The 16746-nt window shown below is 42.1% G+C and overlaps 1 protein-coding gene across 3 annotated transcripts in view; it reads right to left on the bottom strand.

Moving 5' to 3' along the window:
* Positions 1-16746, bottom strand: part of NAIP (NLR family apoptosis inhibitory protein) — a 683156-nt gene that overhangs the window by 260580 nt on the left and 405830 nt on the right. For all 3 annotated transcript variants that reach the window (XM_069627525.1, XM_069627526.1, XM_069627527.1), the window contains one exon: positions 2337-2423. In XM_069627525.1, the coding sequence (XP_069483626.1) occupies positions 2337-2423 (87 nt within the window). The remainder of the gene's footprint in view (positions 1-2336; positions 2424-16746) is intronic.

Genomic DNA, 16746 nt, shown 5'->3' with positions numbered 1-16746 from the left:
AGGCTACTGAAACCTGGATCTCACCCATGATACTGCAACGCATGTTGCCCTACATACAGACTTGACCACTGTTTTACATTCCCCTCAAATCTCAGGAAAAGGCAGTGGTGTTCTCTTTGTGACCAACAAGAACACACCAATCGCCCCATGCCACCTCTGACTTTATTCCGTCCTCCTTTGAACACATCTTTGTCAAATTCCCTGCTTCAACTCCTCACATCATCCCACTCATCTAACGCCTACCTGCACACCTAATCTCTTTTTCTCTGGCCTAGATCTTTTATTCAAGTCCATTCCAGCTAATGCCCTCCTAGTCATTATGGGTGACCTCCACTTTTTCACCATCTCTACACCCATCAAATGCACCCCTGACCACGCTTTGGTAACCCTACATAACCTTCCATACCCGTTCAGCTCACACTCACACCCCTTTCATGCATCGGCAAGGGGAAATACAAACCCAACTCAATTTCTCTATACTTGGACCAAGTCAAGTTCTGCCCCAAACCATCTCAGCTACTTTATCCTATTCCATTGAACTGGGCTTCACAGAGTTCAATGACACACGTCATCTCTTGACTACCACTATCAAGCTTGCTCATTCACCCCTGTCACACACAAATTCAACCATGGATCACCCCAGCCATCCAACAACTGAAGGCATCAATGCCTCTTCACCTACATCACTCTCCTCCCTTCTTGCACAGACTTTATATGCCTTCCCTAGTGGTACTGACGCTGTCAAATCACCCCAATCAAATGACCATACATTTGCTCTCTGTAGACACCCTTGGAAACTTTGCATGACTTTTCAGGTCATGCTCTCCCTCCACCCAAAAATACTCCCTATCCTTGTCACTCTCCGCTGACTTTTTTTCTTACTACTCCGAAATCACAAAGCTATGCAACACCTTGTCAATCCTTCTATTTCTCTTACATCCTGTTAACCCCATCCTTTCCTCTCTGTCCTACTTCTCAGCCCCTACCGTACTGAACTCTCAGGGGCTAATTTTCGAGTTGCCTGTATTTTGACAGTGGGGACCCCTTACATTTACACTTCAACGTAAATGGCTCCTAGCTGCCAAATTGTCATCATTTGCATGGCGGAGGCAAAAGAGGAACGTGTACGCTGCCTTTTCCCCTCCCCTTTTGAAACTCCATACGCATGGCAGGTGACATTTACAATGGAGCCCTCTGGTTTTTTTTCCGGTGCAAAATGCCGGCGGACTCCGTAGGGTTCCCAAGCATTTGTGCTGGCATGAAAACATATGCCAGTGCAAATGCTGGAGGATTTGTATGGCGGAAAGGAAGGGAGACGGCGAAGTCATGTTGCGCCTGCGCCCCTCCTCTCTGCCATAACGATTAAGAATATTAACTGTGGCGGGACAACAAGCTGTTTATTCCCCTTGCGGCTCTTTTACGCAGAGCCAAAAATGAGCTGCTAAGTCACTCTTACTCATCTTCCACTCAACTAAACCATCCTGTACTCCCATTGGCCCCTTTGCAACACAAACAATTGAATAACTTCCACCCATGACCTTTTTTCACCTCTCCCCCACTTCAACATCTCTCTCATAACAGGCATATACCTACCGGCTGCAAATTAGCTTCCAGCATCTTCATTTATTAAAGACCCACTGAAGACACCAACAATGCCCCTTCTACAGACCCACCTCTCCTGCTCCACCACTCGAAAATTCCTGAGTGAGTAGCCTTTAACTATATTGTAGGCTACCTCGAGGACCACTTACTCTGTGAGCCCATCCAAAATGGATCCCAGAGTAAACAGTCTCACCACTCTCACCTCTCCTCCGTACTAATGATCTCTCTGCAGCCTTTGACACAGTGGATCATCCCTAACTCTCTCCTTCCTCTACACACTCCTTCCTGGGCTTCACGCATAACTGGATGCCCTCTTGCCTCTTTGACAGCTCCTTCTCCATCTCTTGGAACTAAAACACTTTCTCCTCACAGCCATTCCTCTGGGCATCTTCCAGGTATCTGTCCTTGGTCCACTATTCTTCACGATTTACACCATCTCCCTGGGCAAGCTTGTCTCCTCATTTGGCTCTCACTATCACCTATTTGCTTATGACACCCAAATCTTCTCCTTTCGCTCCTTCACCACCCACATCTCTCAATGCATCACCATTTGCCTCACTGCCATGGGAAGGAAGCGACGAGGTGTGCCTAGGAGCTCTTGTGTGTCTTATGGGAGAATGCGTGAACCTGATTTCTAAATGTACAAAACACTTCACGAGATTGAGCACAAAGAGGAAGATGTTCCAATGTTAACAATTGAGGATGAATGTGAGAAATGAAGAGAAGGAACATACCAAGGATCGGCGACGCTTCCTTGTTTGCAAAGGTCATTCCACTGAAGTCCAACACTGTAAGCCTTTTGAAAGCTGGCAAAACAGAAGCTGTAAATCATACATCATCAGTAATACAATAACATAACAGCAGTTTAAAAACACATGCCAACAAACAACAGAATCAAATAAATAGTAATGTATAAGTGTCTCTCATGTATGACATATTTTATAAATTTGGCATTATTTCTGGAAGAGCAGATCGGTTTGTATAGGTCGCTCTGAAGATAGAATGTGATTTCACTATCACTGGACTGCGTCCCAATCATATTTAGATCATCAATTGGGTTACAAAGATGAAGCCTCTAGCATGTAGTATCATCATGTGTCTAGAACCTGTCGGGGACACGTACAGTGTTACCATACAACTGCTACGTGATGAATCAAAAGCTGTGCACCTTATATTAGGAGGTTCTTCAATCATGGGATGATACCTCAAAAATCTCAAAATGCTGTTGCCTATTTTCAAGGGAACCTAGAGCTGTGATCCTTCAGAAAATAGGTTTGGATAATATGGGAAGCATTAAATTAGTAAAAGAGAAGGCTTGATAATTCTTTTGAAAAGAGGAGGAGATTTTCAAAATCCAATGATCACTTTCTGTCTACCACTGGAAAGTGCACAACCCGATAAGTGCTAGCTGCCTTTGCCACTTCTGTACTCACTCACTGACAATTTGATTAAGAGTTTGCACTCACCCAAATATTTCATCCCTGCTCGGATGATCAAATTGTGGAAGAATTTTCTTTCCATTGCCTGCCTGATTGTAAGTGACTTACACTTCGATGTGTATCACTTGGTCTTAATAAGGATCATGATTTAAATGTCTTTTTATAAACTTATGAACAACAAGAAATAATGACGCAAGGCAACATTTTAGTTAATTCATAGGTTGTCCATACCAATTAATATACTTTAAGGTTTGATAAAATATTGGTAATAATACATGATATTTATGTAACAAGTCCGTGTAAGGCAGCAAAATTTTGGGATATTCCCGAATTATTTAACCGTGTGCAAATATATTTTTAGTATCTTAGAATATGTAACTATTAGAGTTTTCTTGCCTGCATTTCGGCTGGAAAATCATGGAACAAGTCCGTGGAACGAAGCATTACTTCAAATAATTCCCTTTTCCTGTTTAGTATAGTTGCTTAGCAACTATAGTCAGATGACCCCATACATGGAGCACGTGACCGTCACATGATCAGAACCAGATATCTGGGCACCATAGCAACGACGGGAACCCGCCGATGATTCATTCACTGCCCGAAGGCGTCAGACATCAGTCAGTACATTGCAGCTAAGCCGGTGAGTTTGAATAAAATAGACAGGTTAGAAATATTCCAAAGTTAACCGCATATTATTGGAGTAGCTAAATTAACACACATAAACAAACTCACCTCTCTTGTTGCAGAACGCGGCAAGAATACGCAACGTTGGCGAACCTAAACTATTTGTGCGATAAATATCTTGTTTCAAAACTCTGCTCGCATTTTCAGGTAAAATGGAAGGCATTCTAAAAGTTATTTATGTTCCAAAACAAGTTAATTTGGTCTAATGTGACTCTTAGCACTAAGACACTTACTTGGTCTTTCAGGAAATCTGTCCGTTGCTAAAATAGCAACTTTTCATCACCAATATGTCTTTGTCAATGGTGCCAGAAGAAAATATACGGCCTCAGCACCCGAAAAGACTTTCACATTAGGTGAGATATGGGGGGAAGGACTTGGCCCTGAGTTTCTCCTATGTTAAGTCACGGCACTTGCTACATGATTTTCTGTCGAAGCAGAATAATTACTAATATTGCCTGTACACCAAATAAACGGCAAAAAGATACATAGAAAAGTTGCAATTTTCCTTAAGTGAAAATCTTTTTTCAAAGTTTCAAATCTTTTGCTTAATTTTGGAAATAGAAATGTCAATATCATTATACTAATGCTCTTTTGTCTTTTGTTCCCCTTACTTTATCATTTGTTCTCCTTTGGGAAATCATTTGACCTCTTCATTGTATATGTTCCCTCCCTTGACTACCTCTGGAATTTAGGATTTATCTATTGAAGTTATGCGTTGGATTAATTGTTAGTAATTTAGACGCCCTGAAGACGACCTAGGAAGGTTGAAACACGTGTTGGCGTAATGTGCTCTGGCGTAATATGTTCTAAGGCGTAATGTGCTCTGGCGTAATATGTTCTAAAGCGTAATGTGTTCTAGAATACCAGGGTGCACTTAGCAATGAATAATTGATTGTCAGATTGACATAATGTGTTCTAGGTGATTTGCATCTTTACTGATATTAAAACTTGGAACCCTGCTTATTAACACTTAGATTGTCAGATTGACGTAATGTGTTCTAAGTGATTTGCTTCTTTATTGATATTAAAATTTGGAACCCTGCTTATCAACACTTACTTACCCATTTAATGCCACAAGAGTGTGACAAATGCAAGATTAAGCGCAGTCTGTGAGGCTAGCAACTTTTTAAGTTATATGTCTTTCAAGGTGACAGTGGAAAATCACCAGTCTAACCACACGGCTGCAGCTGTTTCTATATTGACTTATTTTAGCGCGATTTGTGAATATCTCAAGGTTGCGCATCCACAGATCTTCTTGGGCCACCTTTTCCACAATTTTCACTTTCTTGCTTTTCATAGGCCCAAGTGTGACTGCTGCACCAGTGTCTAAGTACAGACACATTTACAACCAAAACAATGACAGACTACCTCAGAAACAGAGAGGAAGACAGTGCTGCTTTATTTGCACCGAGAGGTACAGACATAAATCCTTTCAAATTTAGACCAAATGTCCCTGAAACTCTAGCACAAAAATTCATTAAATTAGAACGATTATGCAAAAAAGAAATAAACAAATATTGGGAGCAAGTTTCCCTGAAGAACTACTTAGTACAGAACATTATACCTAGAGGCTTGAGAATTTTAATTTTTCCAGATTTCACCAATAAAGACGATCAAGATTTGGCGGCTGATTGGGAAGACAATATCACCTCAAGTTCAGAAAATATGTTGAAAATACTGGTGACACATGCAGAACGGGAACATTCAAGGGTTACGCTCGAAATAGATAAGACCAAGGCAGAAATTTTAGCAATGAAAAATGCGGAAAGTACCAAGGAAAAAAACTTTGCCAAAATGAATCTGATACTAGTGGAATATCAAGATGAAATTAAATTGAGAAAATTCAGGAAATTCTACAGAGATGAGAAAGATTATTTGAATGACAGAGTATACACTTATCAACCTAAATTTGATGGGGACCAATCCGTGATTGTTACTCCAATTACATCACCCGTTACCTCCGATGCAGATTCAGAATCAGATACACCCAAGGATACTGAAAATCAGGAACAAGACATTATAGCTGGATCCATACAAAACAACAGGAAAGGTTTCCTTGCAGAAATTAAAAGATATAAAAAAGGGAACCAAGCCTTGTATAATACTCAAATCAAACAAGTTCGGTTCCAAAAGAATGTCCCTTTAGGACAGAAAACCCCTACTACTCCAACGTCATCAGAGGAGGAAGAGGGCGAGGAGCTAATAGGCGAGGAAGGGAGAAATATAGGAAAAAGGTTCACCAGATCAAGTCTCAAGACCGCCAGACCAAAACCCATACTGAAAGCCTAGTTATTAACTTATCTGATAAACACCTCTCTCACCAACAATCATCAGTGCTTAATTATGGTCTTTCATTTGCACCGAGTTCAGAACTAGATATGACAGAGGTACAAATTGATTTATATAAATTCACCAGAAAACTAAAACTCAAAAAATATTTTCACAATAAATCAATCATTTGGACACAACCAGAAAGAATGTTACCAATTAGTACAACGAGTATACAAGAGATTGAAAACATTCAGACACTTTCTAACTTAACTTTAGAAGAACCTAAAACCATGAAAGACATACAGCAAGAATTAGGAATACATTCTCGAAATTTAGATATGAAAGAACATAAAAAAAAGATCTAAATTTATGCCACCCCTTGGAGGGGAAAATGTGATTGACACATTTTACAAATCAGTCACTAAGGACATCCATACGCATATGGATCGCATTAAATCATCCATTAAAAGCAAGAAATCCAATCTAACCAGGATTGAACGAGAAGCATTACAGGAGATCTGTAACGATAACTCTATAATTGTGAAAGAGGCAGACAAAGGGGGAAATATAGTAATTCTAAACAGAACAGACTATATTCAAATGGCAGATGAACATTTATCCACCCCTGGCTGTTACAAAAAACTTAGTAACAATCCTACTAATCAGACTGTGAAAGAACTACATCTGATACTACAACAATGGTATGACCAAGGGCTCCTAACGGACGATGAGAAGGCATTTCTATCTGTAACCAAACCACTCATGCCTACAATATATTTTCTTCCGAAAATTCACAAACCCTTCGAGCATTTGCCAACAGTAAGACCGATAATGAGTGGACAAGGTGGGGCCACGGAGCCGTTAGCTGACTATATTGACAGTAGCATTAAGAATTTGGTACCAAAAATTCCAGCATATCTTAAGGATACTATGCATGCCTTACAAATTTTGAAGGATATCAAATGGCAAACTACTTATGCACTAGTGACACTAGATGTAGCATCACTCTACACATCGATCCCCCACTCTATGGCTTTGGAAACAATAGACTATAGTTTCAGGACCTTTTCTGCCTCTCATTATATGCATGTCCAAATGATCAAAAACCTCCTGGACTTTACCCTAACACATAATCAGTTCATTTTTAATGGAGAGTACTTTTCACAAACAAAAGGCATAGCAATGGGTGCAAAATACGCCCCATCTTTGGCTAATTTGTTTATGGCATACTTTGAGGAGAAATATATTTTTCACAATAACCCCTTTCAAGACCATATTGTTATTTGGAAAAGATATATCGATGATGTCCTGGCCATATGGGAAGGCACAAGAGATGAATTTGCAAGTTTTCTAGACTACTTGAACCATAATACCTTTGGGATTAAGTTCATAGGACAAATTGACCCACAGGAGATTGTATTTTTGGATCTCAAAATTATAATAGATGCAGGCGAATTACACACCTGCACAAATAGGAAGGACACAGCAGTTAACTCTATCTTACATGCAGCTAGCTGCCACAAACGCTGTGTCGTTGAAAATATACCAAGAGGAGAATTCCTCCGATCAAAACGGAATTGCAGTCAACTTGAAAGTTTCCAAAAAGAATGTAAGTCCATTGGTGCAAGATTCCAGGCAAGAGGGTACTCTAAAAATCTAATTAGACAAACAATAGATTCAATACAGAAAGTATCTAGACAAGCATTATTAGAAACAAAATCTCAGGGCGAGGATACACCGTATCCAGAATTTGTCAGTTTTATCACCAAATATTCACGGGACAGTAAACTTATCTACCAAATGTTGAAGAAGAACTGGCACATATTACTTTTGGACACAGATCTTCATAATTACATCTCAGAATGTCCTAATATAATTTTCACCAAAGCTACCACATTTAGAAATGTACTATGCCCCTCTTTCCTGAAATCTGAACCCTTTGGACAGGAACACTGGTTAACTTCTAGGACTCAACCATCGGGTTTTTATAAATGTGGAATGTGTAATTTTTGCAAATATACGTTATCACCAATGAAAACATTCAAATGCCATGGCAACTTAGAAATCAAGATTAAGGATTTTATTAATTGCCGATCAAAATTTGTGATATATGCAATACAATGTGTTTGTCAAAAAGTGTATGTCGGGAGCACTATAAGAGAAGTTCGCTTCCGTATTCGGGAACACTTTAACAGCTTAAACAGTCAAGATATTAGATTACCGTTGGCTTCCCACTGGCAGGAGCATCACCAAATGGACGATGTGAAAGATATTAGATATGTTGGACTCCAGCAGATTCCACCCCATCCAAGAGGAGGTGACAGAGAGTTGAAGCTACGCCAACAGGAAGCAAAAATGATTTGTAAACTTCGATGTGTATCACTTGGTCTTAATAAGGATCATGATTTAAATGTCTTTTTATAAACTTATGAACAGCAAGAAATAATGACGCAAGGCAACATTTTAGTTAATTCATAGGTTGTCCATACCAATTAATATACTTTAAGGTTTGATAAAATATTGGTAATAATACATGATATTTATGTAACAAGTCCGTGTAAGGCAGCAAAATTTTGGGATATTCCCGAATTATTTAACCGTGTGCAAATATATTTTTAGTATCTTAGAATATGTAACTATTAGAGTTTTCTTGCCTGCATTTCGGCTGGAAAATCATGGAACAAGTCCGTGGAACGAAGCATTACTTCAAATAATTCCCTTTTCCTGTTTAGTATAGTTGCTTAGCAACTATAGTCAGATGACCCCATACATGGAGCACGTGACCGTCACATGATCAGAACCAGATATCTGGGCACCATAGCAACGACGGGAACCCGCCGATGATTCATTCACTGCCCGAAGGCGTCAGACATCAGTCAGTACATTGCAGCTAAGCCGGTGAGTTTGAATAACATAGACAGGTTAGAAATATTCCAAAGTTAACCGCATATTATTCGAGTAGCTAAATTAACACACATAAACAAACTCACCTCTCTCGTTGCAGAACGCGGCAAGAATACGCAACGTTGGCGAACCTAAACTATTTGTGCGATAAATATCTTGTTTCAAAACTCTGCTCGCATTTTCAGGTAAAATGGAAGGCATTCTAAAAGTTATTTATGTTCCAAAACAAGTTAATTTGGTCTAATGTGACTCTTAGCACTAAGACACTTACTTGGTCTTTCAGGAAATCTGTCCGTTGCTAAAATAGCAACTTTTCATCACCAATATGTCTTTGTCAATGGTGCCAGAAGAAAATATACGGCCTCAGCACCCGAAAAGACTTTCACATTAGGTGAGATATGGGGGGAAGGACTTGGCCCTGAGTTTCTCCTATGTTAAGTCACGGCACTTGCTACATGATTTTCTGTCGAAGCAGAATAATTACTAATATTGCCTGTACACCAAATAAACGGCAAAAAGATACATAGAAAAGTTGCAATTTTCCTTAAGTGAAAATCTTTTTTCAAAGTTTCAAATCTTTTGCTTAATTTTGGAAATAGAAATGTCATTATCATTATACTAATGCTCTTTTGTCTTTTGTCTTTTGTTCCCCTTACTTTATCATTTGTTCTCCTTTGGGAAATCATTTGACCTCTTCATTGTATATGTTCCCTCCCTTGACTACCTCTGGAATTTAGGATTTATCTATTGAAGTTATGCGTTGGATTAATTGTTAGTAATTTAGACGCCCTGAAGACGACCTAGGAAGGTTGAAACACGTGTTGGCGTAATGTGCTCTGGCGTAATATGTTCTAAGGCGTAATGTGCTCTGGCGTAATATGTTCTAAGGCGTAATGTGTTCTAGAATACCAGGGTGCACTTAGCAATGAATAATTGATTGTCAGATTGACGTAATGTGTTCTAGGTGATTTGCATCTTTACTGATATTAAAACTTGGAACCCTGCTTATTAACACTTAGATTGTCAGATTGACGTAATGTGTTCTAAGTGATTTGCTTCTTTATTGATATTAAAATTTGGAACCCTGCTTATCAACACTTACTTACCCATTTAATGCCACAAGAGTGTGACAAATGCAAGATTAAGCGCAGTCTGTGTGGCTAGCAACTTTTTAAGTTATATGTCTTTCAAGGTGAAAGTGGAAAATCACCAGTCTAACCACACGGCTGCAGCTGTTTCTATATTGACTTATTTTAGCGCGATTTGTGAATATCTCAAGGTTGCGCATCCACAGATCTTCTTGGGCCACCTTTTCCACAATTTTCACTTTCTGACTTACACCTGATGTCACCACCCAGCGGCCTTTGTTAGACCACTAGCTCACACCCCCCACTGAGCAGTGATTATGGCGTTCCATCTCAAGACTCTGAGGCAACAAGACCATGGCACCTGCCTCTTCAGGCCACCCCTTTAGCTCTCCACACCATTCTCCTTTACTTCTACAACCATCGTAAGTCTTACAACTGATGAAACTCAAGACAGCCACCCTGCACACTTTCCCATTTGACTTTTCAATTTCTCCCTTCTTTGTAGAAAGTCTCAGATCATCGCATTTTTCGTAAGCACGACCCCAGATCTTTCCTAACCTGCTTTGTATAATGCTCTGCAGGCCCCAGCTATGTTCAAGATACCCAATGGGCCTGATTACAAGTTTAGCGGTAGTGGTGAAACACACAGTATTTCAGAATATGTTAGTAGAAAATAGCCATGGACAGGCACACTATCAGCCCTAGAGCCAGACTCATAATTACTGCTGCTTAGACACCAGTCACCCCTTGTCAAAATTACACCTTTCTTAATGTGACATATTGAAATGAATACAACATGCATTGACATGAGTAAGGCATGCATTGAGATAACTATACCATGTATTGAGATGACTATAACATGTATTGAAATGAGTACGACATGTATTGAAATGAGTATGACATACATTGAAATTCAACGAATAAGACACGCATTGAAATGAATTGGACACCCATTCAAGTGAGTACGACATGCATTGGAATGAATATGACACCCATTGAAATGAATATGACACACATTGAAGTGAATGTAACATGCATTGAAATTAATATAACATGCATTGAAATTAATAAGATATGCATTGAAATGAATAGGACATGCAATGGAATGTTTATGTTTATGGATTTGTAATGCGCAACCTGGTCCCCAAGGGCTTAAGGGTGCAGACAATGAAACGAACACAACAAGTAACATAGTCTAAAAAAAAAAAAGAAAAGTCTGAAATGCTGATGCACTAGCATGAGTAGATTATATCAATATGCAACGTAAACTAGTGAAATAGTAAGGTCTTCAATTTTTTCTCGTGAAGACGTCAGTAGATTCGATAATTCTAATGTCTGGGGGCAGGGCATTCCATGCTGCTGGAGCTGCGGCAATAAATGCTCCGTTCCGGGTTTTAGCCAACTTGCAACGAGGGATGTCTAATATATTTGTATTATTTGATCTGAGTGATCTTGTGTGTTGTTTCTTGTTAATTGCTTCCACTAAGTATAGAGGTATTTGACCTTTAATGCATTTATGAGTAAAAGAATCAACCTGAAACTTACTCGGGCCTGCACTGGTAGCCAGTGAAGGCTTCTTCTGGCATCTGATACTTGGTCTCTACGCCCAAGTTCTTTCACCGCTCTCACCGCTCCATTCTGAATAACCTCGAGACGGTGGAGGTCACTTTGTGCAATACCCACAAAGAAGCAGCAGCCATAGTCCAGTTTAGAGCCAATAATGGCACTCTTCTCAGAGATGAATGGGCAAATATGCCTGAGCAGTTTAATAAAGTATGATGAGGAGGAGACTAAACTGTTGACCAGGGCCGTTTTTGACCAGGTAAAAGCCTAGCGTCTTGACTTTCGTCATGTTCTCAATCGTGCAATTATCTAAGCTAAAGTCTTTATATGATGGATCAAGTTTAGCCAATCTTGAATCAGTCCCGACTAACATGAGTTCCGTTTTTGAGCTGTTCAAAGCCATGCCATTCACAACCATCCAAGTTTGAATGGCTTGATACAGCCTATTGATGTTGAGTTTGTCTTCCTTGTAAGAGCCTGTAATGGGGATGACACATTGTGTGTCATCCGCATAGTTTACAAAGAAAATCCCCTCCTGTTCCAGCTTATGAAAGAACGGAATCATAAAGATGTTATAAAAACAAGGGGATACACACGCTCCTTGTGGGACTCCGAATAGCACAGGAATAGGTTTAGCTTCTGCCGTCTCACTTGCCACTCTTCAGACAGGAAGGAATTCACCCATTCAGTGGCTTGAACTGAGAAATGGGCATAGTGCTTTAACCTGGTGGACAAGATGGCATGATCCACCAGGTCAAACGCTGTTGAGAGATCAAGTATCATCAATAGAGCTATTTGGCCAACGTCCATAATTTGAAGCAGTTCCAATTTTAAGGATACTAAAGCAGTCTCAGTCCCATGGGCCTGCCGAAAACCTGACGGAAATGTGTGGAGAATCTGGAAGTTAGCCATTCTGCTGGCTTAGGGCCGGGGGATTCCGTGCCCTGCTGTGAGCATCAGTAATTTGGTGGGAGCTGGTGGCAGAGCGCGCCGGGCTCCCGCGGTGGCCACCAAGCTTCCTTACACCTGTCCGGAGTTCAGGTGTACTCTTACTTGGATGATTGGTTGATCAAGGCCGGGTCTTGGCTCCAGGTTGGCCCATCTTCGACTGGTCTGTCGGGCCCTGTGCAGGTGGGGTTTCTTGCTCAATCTTCTGAAATCTCTCTTGTCCCCTTCTCAAGTTCATCAGTGTACAGTTCTGCACCAGGGAGGGAGTGGTTCGGCTCCCATTGGACAGGGCCTCCCGGGATCCAGTGTCTGCTGCAGACACTTTTTTGACAAGGTTTGGGCTTCGGCCAGGGAATTATGTCTCCAGGGGCACATGGCTTCCTGCGTTTTTCTGCTCCCCTGGGAGTGGCTGCATTTGAGATTGTTGGTGCGTCATCTTCTGTTCCATGGACAACCAGCATCTCTTCAGTTCAACTGTCTGATCCTAGTGGCTTCTCCCCTCCGGAAGTCCCTCTGGTGGTGGTTGGTCCGGTCCCATCTCCGGAGGGGTGTGCCCTTATCCCCGGGCTTGCCGAACATTCTTACCACCGATGCCATCACCCTGGGCCGTGGGTGACTCTCCTGGACTTCTCCCATCAGGCAAGGTGGTCTTTGCAGGACCAGGAAAGGTCCTCCAATTGGAAGGAGTTGGCGTCCATTCAAAGGACTTTGTTGGTCTTTAGGTGTTTGATTCAGGGGAAGGATGTTCACGATCGGACACACAACAACTGAACTCTGGCTTACATCAACCATCAGGGGGTACAGGGTCCCACTCCCTGGAGGATCTGGCTCTGTCCATCAGGACCTGGGTCGAGACACACTTGCTCTCCTTGAGAGCAGTCCATATCCGAGGGTGGACAATGTGACTGCGGACTAGCTCAGCAGGGTGTTTCCTGTCTCAGGGGAGATGTCTCTTCGTCCCAAGGTTTTTCAGGAGGTGTGTTGGTGGTTTAGGCATCCTTGGATGGACCTCTTTGCCTCTTCCTGCAACTCTCAACTTCCCCGGTTTTGCTCAAGGACTCTGTCCCAGGTGGGTGGTTGCGCTTTCCTTAGCTTGGCCCCCGGAGTTTCTTTATGCCTTTTCTCCAATTCCCCTGATTCCGAAGGTCATCAGCAGAATCAGATCGTTTCCGGGGGTGTTTAGACTGGTGGTCCCTTACTGGCCGTGAAGGGGATGGTTCCCGGGCCTTCTGGAGATGCAGTTAGCGCCTCCTTTGGTGTTTCCCAGATGCCATCTCTGTTGCAGGTGGTCAATGCCCCTTTCTCCTCTCTTATCCATTGTGGGGTATGAAAACTGAGAGCAGGGGTCTCCAGGTGTTAGGCCTTTCTGCTGCGGTTACTGGGACAGTCCTGAGGGCGCGTCAGTCCTCTACACTTAAGTCCTATGACCATCATTGGGCTAATTTTCTGGCTTGGTGTTCCCCAGAGGGTGTCCTGGGACTGGAGTGTGGCCTCCCAATTGACAATTCCTTCCTGAAGGGGTGGAGAAGGGGTTGGCAGTCTCTACTCTCTGCTCTCATTGGGCAGCCATTCGGGTTTTCCGGGTTTCCTGGTCGTCTCTGGCGGGGACTGAGGTCTCTGGTCTCGAGGCTCTTGGAAGGGGTAGCACATTTTCAATCGGTGAGCCCGGTTGGGGATCCCCCGTAGGACCTTCCTTTAGTCCTGTCCATGTTGCAGAAGCCTCCATTTGAGCCTCTGGAGGAGGTGAAGCTGAAGTGGTTGATGCTGAAGACTACCTCTTTCATTGCCATTACTTCGGCTCAGTGTTTCGGGGAAATTGAGGACCTCTTGCCTAGGCCTCCATTTTTGGTGGTCCAGGAGGAGGTGCTAGTGCTGTGCTGTGACCCCTCATTTGTGGCAAAGATCACCTCTTGGTCCTATTGATCTCAGGAGGTGGTTCTTCCGGCTTTCTTTCCTGCTTTGTCCTCTCCTGAGGAGGGACTTGACATTGTCTGGATGTCTATTGGGTGGTCTTACATTATTTCTCCTGGAATTAGTCATTTTGTCTTACTGATCATCTCTTAGTCACCTATGGGGTGGGGGACTGTGGTCACTGGGCTTCCACTCCAACGATTAATTGGTCGATTAAATCTTTGATTCTGCAGGCCTATGAGTCTGCGGACCTCTGGCCTGCAGGGTGGGTCCAGGGTGGGTCCACGAGAGGGATGGCTGCCTTCTGGGCACGCCTGTGGGGGATACCTTTGGTGTAGCCGATGTGGGTTCTCAGCAAATGTCCAACAAACACATTCATTCGGCATTACCAACTAAACGTGGACGGGCCCCAGTCTACTTCCTTTTGTGTGGGTGTTCTGGAGGCTGTGTCTGGATGAGGTGGTGGCAGGAGTCGTGGTTGGCCTGCCTTTTGCTTTTTGCTGTTCCTTGAATAAATTGGTGTTGGGTGGGTTTCACATTACCCTTGGTGTATGCGTCTTTTGTGATGGGCATGGGCGTCCTTCTTGTTTCTGCTCTGGTACAACTCAAAGGTAAGTACTTGGATGAGGAAGAGGGACGTGGAGGTAATGCTCAGATTACTTATCTGTAACCTTCATTACTCCTAGTCCTACTCTTCCTCACCACAGTATGGACTTCCCTTCCCTCCTGCCCGATGGATGAAGGTTCCCATGCTTGGGTTTTGGATTACTGCCTTGGGCTGGTTGGTTGGGAGGCTATACCTCCTGGGAGGGGCAGGGCAGCCAGAGGAGGCCAGCTTGAAAAGAAAAGAGTTAGGAGAGCACAGAACATACTCAAAGGTAAGTACTGGGATGAGGAATAGTAGGACTAGGAGTAATGAAGATTAACATTAAGTAATCCAAGCCTGCTTTGAAATTAATAGGACATGCATTGAAATAAATTTGATACCCACTGAAAATAATATAAGATCGATAGATATGAATATAACACTGACTGAAATTAACGTAACATGCATTTAAATGGACATGACATGCTTTGAAATGAATATGACAATCATTTAAATGACTATAACCTGGGTTGAAATTCTTATGACACAGATTGAAATGAATGTAGCATGCATTGAAATGGATAGGGTGCTCTGAATTGTGAGTATAACAGGCTGAAAAGCACATGACACAGTCAACCAATCATATTGCAGTGAAATGAAAGCTGCTAAGCCTTCAAGTGAATGCTGCTCACTCTTCTTTCTTCAAGCCTAGAGGTAAGAACTTAGATTTCTCTGAACATAGGGCTTCTGCACACCAGTGGTCGAAGTGTACAAAAAGACAAAAAGAAGTAGTGGAACTATGTTCCCTACTGGCCTGCAACGCTCCCCACAGACACCATCGCTGTGCCCCCTCCCATACACAATAAAACCCCCAAAACACATGTGCCTGCTCTTTAAGGAAACGTCCTATGCAGTGCAGTGAAAGTGCAAGTTTCAACTTCTTCCTAGACTTTTATTTTAAAACGAAACCGTTCCTGAACGGTTTCTTTTTAAAATAAAAGTATAGGAACGGTCAAAATTAATTAAAAGAAGTAGAGGAGCACCGCTCCCGACTGCTCCCGCCCACTTCGACCACTGCTGCACACTATGTATCCGTGTTTAGTACTGTTATTTGCACAACTTTCCTGGGATCAGATGCCCCAGCCCGGCGGGGCTGGCAGCATGTGCGGTTGGAGGGTTTATCTTTTGTTGTGATCATGATGTTTTTATTCACTGATATCTTTGGGCCTGGGCCACTCATTTGTTTGCTTTTTACAGAGCGCTTTCTCTTTCGCCCGACTCCTGAGCCAAATATAGAATCAGCTCAGGCCAGACATTCAAGCACTGCCAGTTTCCCAAGTCACAGCTAGGCAGACACATACACAACTTATGTGGCTCTGCAGGTTGTTAAGGTGCTCAGATTGCAAACATATTTCATGTATCAGTGACAGAGCCTTTCCTATGCATGATGGAACATTTCCAACTCAAACAGCTCGCAAAGCAACAGTTACCCTGCAAATCTATGATAGTTAAAGTGAGCAACACAAAGCACCCATTTAAAGATTTGTTTATATCCATCATGACACGCAAAGGACAAAAATAAAAGTTGCTTTGTGTCACTAATAAAATGTTTCAACATCATGAATAACGACGAGCTGGAGTTATGTCACACAGAATCTCCATATCTATATGCGTTTATTACACAACTTATTTTATTGCATGTTTAAATCACTGAAAGTACAGTGGGCTTCAATAGATTTTTCAGGATGAC

Source organism: Ambystoma mexicanum, chromosome 6p, assembly GCF_040938575.1.
Source record: "Ambystoma mexicanum isolate Mex_15411 chromosome 6p, UKY_AmexF1_1, whole genome shotgun sequence".
NCBI lineage: Eukaryota > Metazoa > Chordata > Amphibia > Caudata > Ambystomatidae > Ambystoma > Ambystoma mexicanum.
Note: the sequence above shows the minus strand (reverse complement) of the source record. Positions and strands in the feature narration are given on the sequence as shown.